This window comes from Oxyura jamaicensis, chromosome 4 (assembly GCF_011077185.1).
Source record: "Oxyura jamaicensis isolate SHBP4307 breed ruddy duck chromosome 4, BPBGC_Ojam_1.0, whole genome shotgun sequence".
NCBI lineage: Eukaryota > Metazoa > Chordata > Aves > Anseriformes > Anatidae > Oxyura > Oxyura jamaicensis.
Genome location: NC_048896.1, coordinates 722,720 through 737,071, shown reverse-complemented (window position 1 = coordinate 737,071; position 14,352 = coordinate 722,720). Strand labels below are relative to the sequence as shown.

The following is a 14,352-nucleotide window of genomic DNA, read 5'->3' as shown; positions in this document are numbered from 1 at the left end:
TTGACAAGCTAAGAGCTCCGAGCCAGTCCTGCACAACTCCAAACAGCTGAAGGAGAACCATGGCGCCCAGCTGGGCAGAGTAACAAGGCAGCAGCCCTGCAGCAGCTCTCCACGTTTCCCCCTTCACACACACACGCAAACCATCCTGGCCCCGACCAACCGCGGGGACAAACAGCAGCCTGCAGGTGTGCAAACGCAAGCACTGCGCTCCCGAGGGGCCCGGCGAGGCTCGCACAGCCCTCCCGACGGTGTGCCGTTGTATCAGCTGCGGGGGCTTCTGCTCCAAAACGCACATAAGCATCTTCTGCAGCCTGTGCACTGTGCCAAGAGAGCCGACTCGTGCCTCCTCCTAAGGCAGGCCCCTGACAACCCAACCACGGATGTATTGAACATTTGTCCTCTTACACACGCGTGTTTCTGCTCCTCAGGTGGCCGTGGTGGCTGGGCGCTCTAATTCCCGGTATCAGGAACCCAGAAGAGAAGCAAGATGAAAACAGCTCCTGGGACGTTCAGCAGAACGAATCCTCCTTGCCCATCCTGTATCCCACCCTTTCTAAAATTGCACTGTTGTTTTCCTGCTGGTCATCCCACGGACCTCTCACGCGCTTTGTTTGGACTAGCGGACGCCGTCCCCGCGGCAGGGCTCTGCCAGAGACCCCCCCGACGGCGCTGGGGCACGGCGCCCGCCGAGGAGGAACCCCGTGATGCGTGTCTTTACCTGGACAAAAATAAGATTCCATTTTTCCACTGCTTGGAAGTGTTTCAGAGCCAGCCCCACCAGCGAGACGCGCTTGCAGCCCAGTGCCACCTCTGGCACGCCGTCAGGGAGCTGCGCCACGGTGCTGCTCTCGCCACAGCGCTGGCACGGCATCAGAGACCCGGCACGAGCTACCACTGAAGGCCAGCAGCAGGGCACAGGAAAAGGGCAGGCGTTGTGCTCTGAAGCCAGGAACCGGCAGCAGCTCTCATCTTTGCAGAGCTCTCAGCTCGGTGACGCCGCACCTGATGCAGGTTTGTAACCCCAGGCAGCGCAACCTGCGGAAACCTCTCCTGGGAGCTCTCCTCAGCTCCCTCCGCTTCTAAGCCCAGGTATTACAAAGCACTGATTTGCTGAAGCTATGAAGGAGTTCCGCTGTTTCTGTGCATTCTGTTAGAAGAAACACCTGTCTCCGTTACCAGAGGAGCCCCGCGGAGAAGCACCACCGCGTGGGCTCCCTGCTGCCATTTGGTGCTGCCCAGAAGCAGAACCTGGGGACGGAGAGCCCAGAGCCAGCGTTGGGCAGGCGCTGCCACAGCCCCGGCACAGGATCACTTCCCTGCAGGAGCAAACAGGCACCGGGTTCTCAGCAGAGGCACAGGGGCTTCCTTTAGGGCTCTTCTCTTTTCCAACGCCACCATACAACGATAAGCCAGAATCGAGTATTCCTCCAGCTGCGTGCACTAACCTGCCTACCTCTTCTGCCTGACTGCTCCCCATATTTCTGATCCTGAAACAGGACCCCGAGGCCATCCCCCCGCCTGGCAGGGACTGCCATTCCTTTGGCCAAACCCTGCCTGTCCACCGGCCCCTGCATCCCCGTGCTGCATCTGCTCCACGGGGAGCTGTGCCCGCGGAGGTGCCCAGCGGTTCTGCACCGGTGCTGTGCGTGCTCCTCGGTACCTGGTGCGCAGTCCCACCACACTGGCTCCAGGCTTTTAACAGCACGCCACCCAGCACGGGCAGATGGGTGACGGCCATGCCAGCCCTTAGCCTGCCCCCAGCACACTGAGGATTTCATTTACAAAACACGGGAGGGTTTTCCCTGTTCCACAGCCTTGCTCTGTGCGAAGCCCACTGGGTCGGGCAGGGCAAAGCTCGCGTCGCTGCGTCCCGCTCCCCCTCCGCACGCCTGCTGGCGCACAGCCCCCAGGCCTCCCATAGCTCTTCCGGAGAAAACCGCAAATCAAGGCGTAAAAACAAAACATAAGAACACAGCTTCAAAACGCAGCCAAATAACGCTTCTCATGCAAATGCAGGCTGCATGAGCTGGGGCAGGACTTTTTGCTCTGCCCATAGGATCTCTCCCACATGGAGCATTAAGGGATTAACTACAAGTTACAGATCCCTCTTGCTGTCCAAAGCACACAAGCGCTCCGCTGAGACCCCACCGGCATTGCTGGCGCATTGGTCACCGGCACAGCTGCGCGCAGTTCCCGGGCAGGAATTTCCATTTGCTGTGAGCGCGCATCCGTCCCCTCCCCGCCCCGCAGCTCGCCCTTCACCGCGGCCAGGCTCTTTCCCTCTCCTCCCCCCTCCTTCCTGTCCTCCTTTCCTCTATCTGAAAACTGCCTTTCAACCAGCAGCCGGCGGCGGGCCACCAAACGTCCCCGTGGCAGGGCTGGCACGTCCGCGTGCCCCGGGGCTCCCAGCCAAAGTGGGCTCTCAACCCCGGGCGCTCTCGCTGCATGGCCGAGGCTGGGGGCAGCGCGCACAGAAGGGCATTTTGGCACGGCCTCAGGAAACAATCAAAGGTTCCTAAGAGCTGGCATGCCGCGGAGTCACAGTGCTTTCACCAGCTTGGCTGACTCGGGGAGAAATAAGCCCAAATATTAAAGAGGCCACAGATCTACTCTGTCTGCAGCATCTTAAGCAGGGAGCGGAGGGGTTGAAATGGAAGCCACACACCACGTAACTGAAACCAGTCTGCACTTTGTCGCATCCATTTCCCCTCTCCTTCCTATCGAGCACAACCGCACCCTAAACATCAGTGCCTTCATCTTACCGGGGGCTTGGGGCTCGCATCTGGCAGTGACTGCAGCCCCTCGCCCAGCACAGAAGCCACAGATCAGTTCAAGGAAAAAAAAAATAAGAAAAGAAAAAAGGCAAAGGAAGATCTGTTCTGTTTCTCAAAACAGAAAGCTTAACAACAAAACAAATTGCACCTCCTAACCCTTCCCTCACCCTGCAGTGTAAAAGCCAAAGCAAACTAACTGCAAAGGAAATGCTGTTTTCAAGCAATCTCTGACAAGGAAAAAGGTCATCCCACAGACTTTTCCATCTCCCCCTTTAAAACGTGTTTGTTGGCTGAAAGCTTCTACGGGATGAACATACAGAGCTGGGGCACGAGCAGACTCACCATGGCAGAAGCTGTTAATCCTGGCTTTGTTCATTGGAGACTGTGACTTAAATGCAGAAAGGAATATCAGCATGACCACTGCCCTCCTGGCCCCGCTTCAGCCACGCTGGGCACCATCCACTGGCAGCGAGAGGGCTCCTGGCCAAAGTCCTTCCCGGCGGCAGGCAGCTGGAGAGCTCCGACTTTTTCCATGCAGGCCTAGCGTACCGAGCTTCTCAAACCTGCCCTGACCGACCCGGCGTGTACAGAAAGCCGTCCAATTTCTCTCCAGCAACAAACAGGATATCTACGCCTGTGCAAAAGGCTGAACTGTTTAAATAGCAGGGGTGGGAGTAGGAGGGGGAGAGCGCACAGAAAGCTAAAGCGATGGCGCATATGCATGCATGTACGCTGCTTAACTATTTCAAGCTCTGTGGAAGGGCTGCCGCAGGCCGGACAGACTGACTTCCCTCCCACGGTGACTCACGGACAGCAGCCACCCTGCAGCACAGGGGCGTTCCTGTCCCCTGCAGGCAGCGGGCGAGCGGTGGCTGGAGCCAGCACCGCGGCCGGCAGGGACTGGACGCCCGCCCCAGCCAGGCAGGCTGCAGCGGTCAGTTGCAATTAGAAAACCGAGATACTTGGGGTCTCCCTGGGGTGCCCGTGTCGCTTCCTGCAGAGCCTCATTTCGCCGGTGCAGGCTTTGCAGTGGGACGGCACAAAGCCCATGGGTCGCTGCCTGCACGTCGCAGGGCTCCTGTCGCACCGAGCAGCTTCTGGTGGCCAGCTGCTGGCAAACTGCAGAGCTGCGAGCCGCTGCCAGCCAGGCAGGAGCGCGGGTGGATCCAGCCTTTTCCTACGGGAACCGCGTCCCCTGGGAGAGCTGGCAGAACGGAAGGCAGGGACCGATGCCATCATAAACTTCCCAGTTCCTCAGGATATCAAAGGGGACCAAAAGCTTTGAAGAAATGGTTGTTCGGGGATGAGAACGGGAGGACCTGCTATCTGAGACATATGGACTTGACTGCCGAATTTGCCATATATTCATGGTTTGTGCTCAGCCCACCGGTGCTTCGCTTTGCCACGGGAGCACACCTTCCCTTCACGCAGGCAGGACTCGCGCAGCCCTGTCAGGCAGGATGCAGCTAAGGCGAACAACATGCTCCGAATAAGAAGCTTTGGATGACATGGGATTAGCCTCCATAATGAAAAGCACATTCTCTGTAACTGCACTCTCCTCATTCGGCGCTTTTGGCACGATCCGTTCACAGAACGAGCTGCGAGATCCCCTCGTTGGAGCAGGACCTGGCAGGGGAGCCCTCGGTCCGAAGTGCAGAAGGGGGCAGCCGATGGAGTGGGCTGCCAGATCCGTCCGAGAGCAGCCCTTGGCGGGGAGCGGGACACAGACACCCGCACGTGGCAGCGAGGGTCTCCTGCTGACACCAGGGAGTCGCTGGCAGATGTGGAGGCGTCTCCGTGGCCATCCAAGTTACCAATGACCATGTGCAAAATTTCCTCCACCACGGGAGGAGCCCAAACTGCTTCCAAACGTGATCTCATGTCCTAGCGATGCAAGGAAGCGCCGGGCCCCAGCGACGCCACGACCCTGCAGTGTGCTGTCAGGGAAGGTGTCGCGGCTGCTGCCGGGCCAGCCCACAACACGAACTGCAGTACCGCTGCTCAAGGATCCCACGAAGCTGTTTCGATGGAGCAGGTTAATGAGATCTCTGAACCGAGCACTCCTGATCCTCCTGGGGCTGCAAGCACCGCCAGAAAGGAGCCAGCAGCAGGCACAGCCAACACTAAGTAACAGCCCCGCTTGGCAGCGAGGAAGGCCTGCTGGGCACAGGCCGCAGCAGACGCACACTGCGGACCAGGGGTGATGACCACGGCGGGCTCTCTGAGGGGACAGGTGGCTCCGGACAGGCTCCCAGGTGCCACAGGCACGTCCTGCCCGCTGCCACGGCCTCTCCTCGGCACGGGGATGGTGCTCCGGGTCTCCTCAGGAAGAGCCTCTTCCATCACAGCCCTGGCCGGACCTTCCTGTCGTTAACGCTCCTGTGGCGCCACAGAAGGAAACCAGACCATAATTTCCAGCTGCAGCAAAAGGGCAGCAGCTGCCTCCTGGGTTTTCAGTCAGCCAACATTTTTAGGTGGGAGAGAAGAGAGGAGAGGGCCTGTGCTGGCTCCAGAGAGCTGGAGGAGACAGCTGGTCCAGTCCGTGTGCCTGGAGCGAACTGAAACGCTGCGCAGGAGAGGAGGCTGAGGGGGTCCCTGCACCAGCAGCTCCGTCCCAGGCGTGCTGAAGGGCCCCATGGCCCCGTCCCCTCGACAAGTGGGGAAGGGGGAGCTGGCAGAGCCCCTTCAGGGGGCTCCCCGGGGAGCTGCTGCCCTGCAGAAACACGGGAACGGGGCCCCAGCTCTGGGAGAAGACACGACACAGGGACCTGTGGGTTTTGTTCTTGGTTTGTGCTTCTCCTTCTCAAACCGGTCCTTTCCTGGTCACTCTGACGTACAGCTGCAGTGGTACCGACAGCTTTACCAGATATACCCCAGTTCAGCTGACAACAAGCTGCATTGGTTCAAGACCAACTCTCCACCAGGACATACTGCTGCCTTTAACACCTCGTTATTTATCTCCCACCCTGTTTCTGACACCTGGTGCGAAACACAACATGTCTCTCATCCCCAATGGATACAGCCCTGCAAAACATCCCAGTCTCCCCTCAGCCTTCTTCCTTACACCCTGGTAGGTAAGGCAGAGGGCAGTGCTAGAGGCAGGATCCCAGCCCCAGGACCACAAAGTTCTCCTCCGAAACCAGAAACCTCCAGTTGACATGGGCTGCAGAAGTGCCACAAGCACGGCTCTGAGCACAGGATCATCATGAACACATGGTGAGCAAGGGTGGAAGCAGGTAACATGGAGCCGAGGTGTAGGGAATCGACCCGAGCCCCACAAGCCTCCCTCTTCCCCGCTCCCGCTCCTTCCGCATTGGAAGGAGATGGTGGTGGGGCTGGGCTCCAAGCTCAAGGCTTCCTTTTCTTTATGAAGCTAACAGGAGCTGCTGCAGAGAGCAAGCCAACAGGCTTCTCGAGAAGTAGTTTTAAAGGATGTCACGGTTTTGTGAAGAGACAAAGGAATATTTTTAAAAAATACAGAAGTCTTCTTGCCAGGAATGTGGGGAATGTCAGGGAATGTTACAAAACAGGATGCAAAAGCAGGCCTCGAGCGATGTAGACTCATATAGACTCATATGCTGACCTGAGAGTCAAGATGCCGAATCCCAGTGGAAGACGAACCACGCATCTACCCTGGGAATTACGGACCCGGCTCACCTGGCCTGGTCCCGTCTGAGAAGCCACCTCTGCCCGGGTCAGCTCTGCTCCCCGCCGCCCCAGACACCCTACCTACCAGCACGCAGTGTAAGCCCAGGCCCTGAACGCCCAACGTGACATCTTCCGAGGAGCTGAAGGCAGCGAAGCCCGGTGGGACACGGCAAGGGGACTGCACCCGTTGTGGCAGGGGGATCTGAGGATCCACGGAGGGAAGCGCACTTACCTGTAGCTGAAGGACCAGTGTTAAACCCCACACATCTGCTGTAAGCAATGGGAAGTGCTTCTCAGAGATGGTTAGAGTGACTCTCTCCTTCAGTTCTGCTGCTTAACCAAGCACTTCCCGGCCTTCTCAGGGTTTTACACGCAGACACACGCCCTCCTCGCACCGCTACCCAGGCTCAAGGGAAGTTATGACGCCGAATGCATTAGACTGACTCCCGTGGCTGCAGACAGCAAGGTCAGAAGTACAGGAAGACCTCCCTAGGGTCACGTCAAGGAGAAGCCCATGAGTTGGAAGACAGCAGGAAGCCCTAATTCAACACACCGACCATTCGCGGTAGCAGCATTAGAAAACAGAGGCCGGTTACTTGCAAACAAGCTCCTTTTGGCAGGAACAGACATGCTTTTCCCAGCTTCCCTTCCATGTGAAAGTCCCTGTCTAAGTAGAAGGAGATTTGTCACAGCAAGACCTACTCGGGGCTTTTTTGCCTGGCTGAGTACTGACCCGACTGCACAACGGCCCCGCTTGTGCTTGTAGCCGGAAGGGCAACAACAAAGCGAGGAGGAGTCTGCAGCTCACGGGAGACAAATTCCCCTCCTGATGAAGGGCTTACTCACAGGGACTGGAGAAAGTGACTCCAGCCCACGTTTGATGCTACCCAGGGGTTATATTAGCAAAGCTTTGAAATAAAATAGTCGTATCAGGACCTTCACCTACAGTGAGAAAGGAAAAAGCCCTCCAGCAAAGCTTCGGCTGCAGCAGCCAGGTGGGCACTGTCCCGCAGCATGGCCGTTGGGCAGGAATTCAGAGGGAAAGGCTTTCGGAGCCGCTCCGGGCTCCTTGGCCAGCAGGCAGCCAGCCGGGAAGGGCCCTTGGGCAGGGCTCAAAGTCCCCCTGAGCACCCAAGCGTTGAGGAGCGAGGCCCTTGGCAGCAATATCCACCTTTCCTGAGCCTCGGGGCAACTCCCAGAACGTGAAGCCTCCCATTGCCACCTCAGCCCCACTCATGGATGGCTTGCATGGAAGCATTTCACTCACCTAAGCTTCCACAGCATTCATCCTCATGTCTTTCAGAACAATGCTTTAAAATATTGACACCTTCTCAAGCTACGCTCACTGGCATGCGGTCGGTCTTCTGTTGATGTTTCTCAGGAAACCTTTGCCTCGGAAAACTTCTACCTTCGAGCTGCGGGCTAACGTCACTTGTGGTAAATCAATCAGCTCACTACTTTCTAGGACTCATCCGTGTCTATTTTTATGAGTCACTAATTTTTGACACGCACGCATTTTCTGAAGGGACGCAGAGCCCTTAATGCACGCTGGGCTTTCACAAGTGGTTAGAAAACCGAGCGCTGAGCTGCCTTGAAACATCTGCTGCACAAGTCTCTGCTCCCGTTCCTTTGCAGAAAGCCAGCCCCTGTGCTCCAGCAGGGCTCTCACAGCCTCGATGGCAGCAGCACGCCGACTGCAGCACCCGTACCTCGCTTCTGTTTAACGCCGCACGATGCAGTAAGGGCACGCACTGTGCTCAGCGCCCCGCTCCACCTGCCCCGGGGGCACAGCCAGGCAGCCCCACGGGACAAGCGGTGCCCTGACCCCCACACTGATGTGCTCCACCAGCACCATCGGGGCTAGCAGAGCTTGCCCGTGTTCCTTTTTCCTTATTTGCTCTCCTTCTTTGCGTGCCCTGCCCGCTGTTACTGTTTTCCCCGTCCGGATAAGGAGCCGTTACTGGATAAATTACAAGTGCCAGCCCGCTGGGCTGGAGAGATAAGGCAGCAGGAACTGGGGTACCCGCAGCTGGCACCACGTCCCCCCAGCCACCCCCAGACCCAGCGGCTCCGTGACAGAGGCGAATTTCAGCGCCCAGGGAGCACCCAGGCTCAGCGCCCTGCCCCAGGCACACTGGAGGGGACACCGGGGCATGACTGGCAGCAGGGAGCTGGAAAAGAAATGTCCAAGCCCCTGCTGGACCACCCGACACCCCAACCGGCTCAGGAGCCTGGCAGGGTGACAAAAGTGCCTCAATGCGCAGAGCACAGAATTGCACAACATCCAGTTATATTTATCCTCGCTGCCAGGAGACGTTTACAAGCACAGCCCCTGTTGGAGGAGTGGCATGCAGGGCCAGAAAGCAGGAGATTGCGCCAAGTGAGGCAGCTGGACAGGTGAGAGACTCTGCCAGTGCCGAGAGAGAAGCCCAAGGACATCTGAGATCACCGTCTTCGTGTTTAATGAGGAGACTGGGATCACAGAGGCTTCAGGTCTCATGAAGAGGACTCCAGCCTGACCCAGAGCCAGGCAGGGCTCTCCCTGCCAAGGCAGATGTTGTTAATTCACCGTGCTTTCCTCCTCCCTATGGAGATGAAATGTCAGCGAACCTTATCAAACACAAATAATTTCAACTTCTGACCTTTTATCCTCTACCTTCCCTGACGGGCTGTGGCCAGGGAACAGAGCTGTGAACTCCTTCCCCGTGACCCTGCGTGGTGGACCCCAGCCCACCGCAGCACGGGAGGCGCCAGCCCAAAGCACCGCTCTGGCGGAGCAGGGAAGGGGCAGGGACCGTTGCACAAGCGGACGGCGAGCTCAGGGCTTGCTTAGCCGACGAGGGAGCAGGAAGGAAAAGCATCAAACCACAGCCCTCTGCCAAGCGATTGGCGCTGCTTCCGGCAGCAGTTCTGCAGAGCTTAATTAATGAGCAAACATCTGCAGCTTCACATCCCGTAAAGAACATTCACAAAAGCACACTCCATTCATGCGAAGACAACAAATAAATAAATAAAAAATCACGGCTTTTTCAGCAGGTGGGAAAGCTGGAGGACACGAGGGGAGAGGCAGGGCAGCGCTGCTGTGCTCGTGCCCCGGGGACGCCGTGCTCCCCGCTGTGGCTTCCTGCGCAGCCCGGTGCCGAAGGAAGAGCTCTGCGGCACACCCAGCTCCTCTCGAAGCAACTGGCACAGGCTCTGCTGTCAGCAAAACACAACTCACCCAAAATTCACCTCCTCGGGCAGCTCCAACCAAGTCCCAACCTGCCTCCAGCTCCCCGCTGCCCAGAAGCCCTCAGCCACTTGCCGGTTACCGGCTGCGTGCCGCGCGCTCGGAGCACACGGTCCCAGCCAGCAGCAGCCCCGTGCCCCGGTCCCGCTGCACCAGGCAGGAAAGCTTTGACTTACCAGCAGGCTCTGACCCTCTTCCTCCTCATCCACAGCTTTAATCCCACGCCACGTGTCCTGCAGCCACCACAGAGCTCCCTCCCAGTGTCTGGGGACTGCTCAGGGAGGACGGGACTGGGAACGGTGGGGGCACCCCACGTGCCCCTTTCAGCCCGCACGCACCTCGCATTGGGCGTGAGGAGACCCTCACCCAACGCCCCGGCTGCCGGAGGCCCCCAGGGCCCCCCCAGCTCCATCTCGCCGCGGAGCCTGGCTGTCTGAAACAGGAAGGATGCGGCCAAACAACTCGGCCACAGCAGGTGTCCCTGCGCTTGGAGACCACATTTCACTTTTTCTCTAAAAAGCAGAATTAAAAGCGTGCTTCGAAGAATTAGTAAAACCGACAGCGCCATCCTGTTCTCACGATGCCAGGGAACAAGGCCACAAACCCCGCACACACCTCGGCACCCCGGCCGCCCCGAGCCACCAGCAGCACGGCTCTCCCGGGAGCTGCCCGAGGAGAAGAGGCGAGGCTCCCCGGCAGCCGCCGCGCTCCCACTGCCTGCTCACAGCCTCGGCAGGGCCCCCCTTGCCTTCCCAGGTGCTGACAAACGCCTGCTTTCCTTCTCCAAAACGCTGGTGTTCAAAGTCTCTGTGCTGAAGGACCCCTCGGAGGCCAGCTACCGAACTCCCGCAGCTTTGTCTGTACGTGCTGGCTGCTCCCCCTGCCAAGACAAGCGGAATTCCCAGCCTTTTACCACCAAAACAGCCTTCACCCACCGCCCCTTCTAGCAGGCTGTGGAGGGGAGAGCAGCCTCCCGTTCCACTGATAAACACACTTGTCATATTCGTAGCAGCTGTTCAGGGAGCATATCACTACTTTCTTCATTTCCTATTTAACCGTCCTACTGGAAAAGCAGTTCAGACTTTTCTGATTTCTGGACCAAACGCTCCTCATCAGGGACAGCAGCCAGACGGCGTCGTGGCAGTTACCTGCCGGAGGCGGTCATGGTGTGAATGCTCGCACGGTTACAAGTCTGAGAGCAGTCTGCAAATATTTTAGTCAGGGAAACTTAAGGGACACAAAACACAAAGGCAAAAAGTAAGACAGGGCACAAACACAGCCGAAGCCAAGTGATTTTGGCTCTGAAGCAGGCAGGGCCAAGGCATTCCTCGTGCTGCTGTGGATGGGACAGCTCCATGGGACAAGTGGCACCGAGCACGCAGGTGCTGCAGCCTCCTCTGGAGCCTCGTCCTCCTCCCCTCTCTTTTACCGCTGATGTAGGGCTCAGGGGCTTGCCACAAACCCAGCCTCGGGTTTCTGAGGGATAGCAGAGCTGCTCAGAGCCCTTACACATCCCCTGGCAGGATTTCCCTGAAGCAGGGCAGGAAGCCCCCACGGCTGCCTCTCCAAGCCCCGGAGCAGCGGGAGGACCGGCGGCTTCCCCAGCACGCCCCCAGGGTGCTTCTTCACACCCGCTTCTTCCGCGGTACCTGGGAAAGGCCTGACAAGGACGCAGCTGCCTCGGGGCTGGGAATAATCACACCGGCCAGCGTCACCTGACGGTACGCAGCCGCTCCTCCAGTTCCTTCCTCTTTGACAACCGGAGGGCAAACCACTAGGTCAGCAGCTGTCCCCGCACATGGCCGAGCGCAAGACAATCCTGGTGCGCAGCCGAGAAGGCCGGGGAGAACAACGCAGCATTCTGTAACCGCTCGGTGCTGCTTCTTGTCTCAGCAGCTGGCATCTGGTCGCGGGCCCCAAGGCCCCGTTCAGACACGGGATCCCCCGAGCAGGCACGTGGGGCGCTTTGCCTCGGCGCGTCTTTGAGCAGAAATGGCACCCGGGGACGTCCCCAGACGGTGGACACTGCGGGAAAACCGAGCGTCTCCTGCTGAAGCGGCAGCCACAGCAAGGCAGCACCTCCCAGCCCCAAAGCAGGCACCTGCCTCTAACCCAAGCAGAGGCGGCCTCCAGCAAGCCTCCCAGATGTCTTCCGCGGCTATCTACAAAACACCAGCGCTCCCAGTTCGGCCTTGTCACACCGCCTCATGGCCACTGGTGTTTCATGGCGGGGACTGCCACTGCTCGAGCTGCCGGCGCGGAGCGACACCACCAGCGGCCCCAGCAGACAGAGGGCCAGGAGCCAAGGCGAAACAATGGAAACCATTTACAGGGCAGGAAGCTGCATCTGCTGGATGAAACGCTATCTTCAAACAAGACGTGTTTGGATAACTCCAGTTTCATAACTCGCCTCTTCCGATGTTAGGAAATCACAGTAATAAAAAGAAAACAAAATGGGGGAGAAGAAACTTGGCATGGGGAACAATGGGAGAATTGCTTGGGCCACGGAGGTTAACCCAACCTGCCGCGTCTGGTCCCAGGGGCAGCTGCGGCTCCCGCAGCAAGCTCCAAGGGGTTTGCACAAGAATAAACATCTGATCAAATATCAACAGGAAAGAGTTAAATCTGCTCCAAATCTGCTCGAGAGCACAATACGCTTTGATGATCTTATGTATTACTGGCCTGCTTTTCTGTTTTTAACAGAAATCAGCGTTATCCTGGGGGACAGGGAGAGCAAAATTAGACAGAGATGGTGAGCAATGGGCCCCAGATTTTGGGTCTCATCTTCGTCTCATCACGCTTACCTAAAAGCCTTTCTGGGTATTATGGAGAAGGGCGTTTAATGATGCCTTAGCAGGTCACAGCTTTGCAGGGAGGACAGAACACAACAGCTCCTCACCTCCAAGCGCGGGGCAGCTGCTCTCTGCAGCCCCTGCCCCACGTCGCACGAATTCCCACCAAAGGCGCTGCAGCAGCACTGAGACCAACTGGAACTGAGCTCCCTTGCTGGTGCCAGCTTCGTTTTCCAGAGCCCACCGTCCTCTGATGCCTTCTGCAGCCAGAACTGTGCCTGCTGGGCGCTGCTGGGGTGCACGGAGCAGCACCAGGATGCACGGAGCAGCAGCGGGATGCACGGAGCACCATCAGGGTGCACGGAGCAGCACCGGGTGCTGGTCTGGGTCCCCAGCTCCCGATGGGACACGGCAGCAGCAAGAGCGAGGAGGGAGCTTAAAGCAAGGGTGTGCTGTGATGACACAGCTCGGTAAGGGGATTTTGTTCCTGCTCTGAACACGGAGGGTTTGATACAGATGAGGTTTTGCTCTCCCCAGCCAGCGTCGCTCCATCCTGCTCGGCGTGACCCCCCCGTGCGCTCCGGGTTTCTGGCATCCCGGTGAGGGCCCGCTCGGCTCCTTCCCCCGCCCCGCAGCCGCTGCCTCAAACAATTTGGGAGAAGGAGCCAAAAGCTGAGGTCACTCCACCGGGGCACCGGCCCCCTCCCCACCGACCTCCGCCCCCCGCCCCCTCCCCAGTCCAAATATAAACTTGCTTACAGGAAATGCCTTAAAGAAAAGGCACCTCCCTGAGTCCCGAAGAATGCCCAGAAAATAAACTGTCTCTGGACATGAAGGAAATGGCTTTTTTTCTTTTTTTTTTCAAACACACTGCAAAAAGCATGTTTAACCCTTTCAGTCCCTGCTGCACGCTGGGACACCCACAATTAAGGTTCCAGGTGCCTTTGTTCTGGCTTGGCAATAGGGGAGCATCCTCTTGCCCGAGGTGCCCATGTCGTTGCACCACCACCACATCTTGAGCAAAACTGGCCCCAAATCCGTGACGCAGGTGCAAACTCCCTGATGAGGAAAGCCCCAGCCCCCCAAAACAGGCTTTACTTTTAGACCAACACAGGCTCCATTCCCAAGCAGAGGACGAGCTTGCACAGTTGTCTGCATCACTCCAGGTCCTGCATCGCCAGGGAGCAGCTGGGGAAGCCGAGGGGCAGCACCTGCACCTTCCTCCTCCCTGCCCTTGTCGGGGAGCAGCCCGTCCATCCCGTCCAGCCCCACACGTGTGCCTGCACCCAGGAGCCCTTCCCCGGCCACCTGCAGCACGGTGGGACACAGCTGTGGCCCCCCTGTCCCTGCCACTGCCAGCCTGGGGACTCACAGCCCGCAACGAACGACCCCGACCTCCACCTGACGAGCTCCGACCCCGACGTCCCTCCCGGCAGAGCCCCCCACAGATTGCCGTGCCATTTCCCAGCTCCAAATCCCATCCCCGAGGTTTCTGCAGCCAGCAGGGATGGGGTTCCCACGTGGAAATGGGAATTGGAAAGCCAGGATAAGGAAGGTAAAATGGCACGTGCAGGGTCAGATAACACAGCCCTGGCGATGCCCAGCATCCAACGCCAGCAGATCCCACCTCAGGCAGGCTCCACGGCGCTGCCGTCACGCTAGCGAGGCTGGGGAGCAAAGCAACACGTGGAGGCTTAGGAAGTACACGCACTGTTTTCATACCAACATTCCTACACAAAATAAAAGAGAGAAGAGGAGGAGAAGAAATGCAGGAAACCCCGCACGCAGAGGTGCTGACCGTAGGTTCACAAAGGACTCACAGAGTGCAACTCTGCTGCCCCTCCTCAACGCCTCCCTGACCGTGCCCCTTCAAAAATGTACGCTCAGGGCTGTAAGCCTCAGATGCACG

At 58.3% G+C, this 14,352-nt stretch overlaps 1 protein-coding gene across 6 annotated transcripts in view; it reads right to left on the bottom strand.

Moving 5' to 3' along the window:
- Positions 1-14,352, bottom strand: part of STARD8 (StAR related lipid transfer domain containing 8) — a 56,709-nt gene that overhangs the window by 20,355 nt on the left and 22,002 nt on the right. The window contains exon 1 of one of the 6 annotated variants that reach the window (XM_035325228.1): positions 6,655-6,856. The exons of 4 other annotated variants lie outside the window; for them this stretch is intronic. Coding sequence is in view for 1 of the 2 variants with exons in the window: in XM_035325225.1 (XP_035181116.1) it covers positions 3,117-3,189 (73 nt within the window). In the remaining variant the exon portion in view is untranslated. Of the gene's footprint in view, positions 1-3,116; positions 3,634-6,654; positions 6,857-14,352 lie in introns of those variants that run through there. One more of the 6 variants, XM_035325225.1, reaches the window with a different exon arrangement.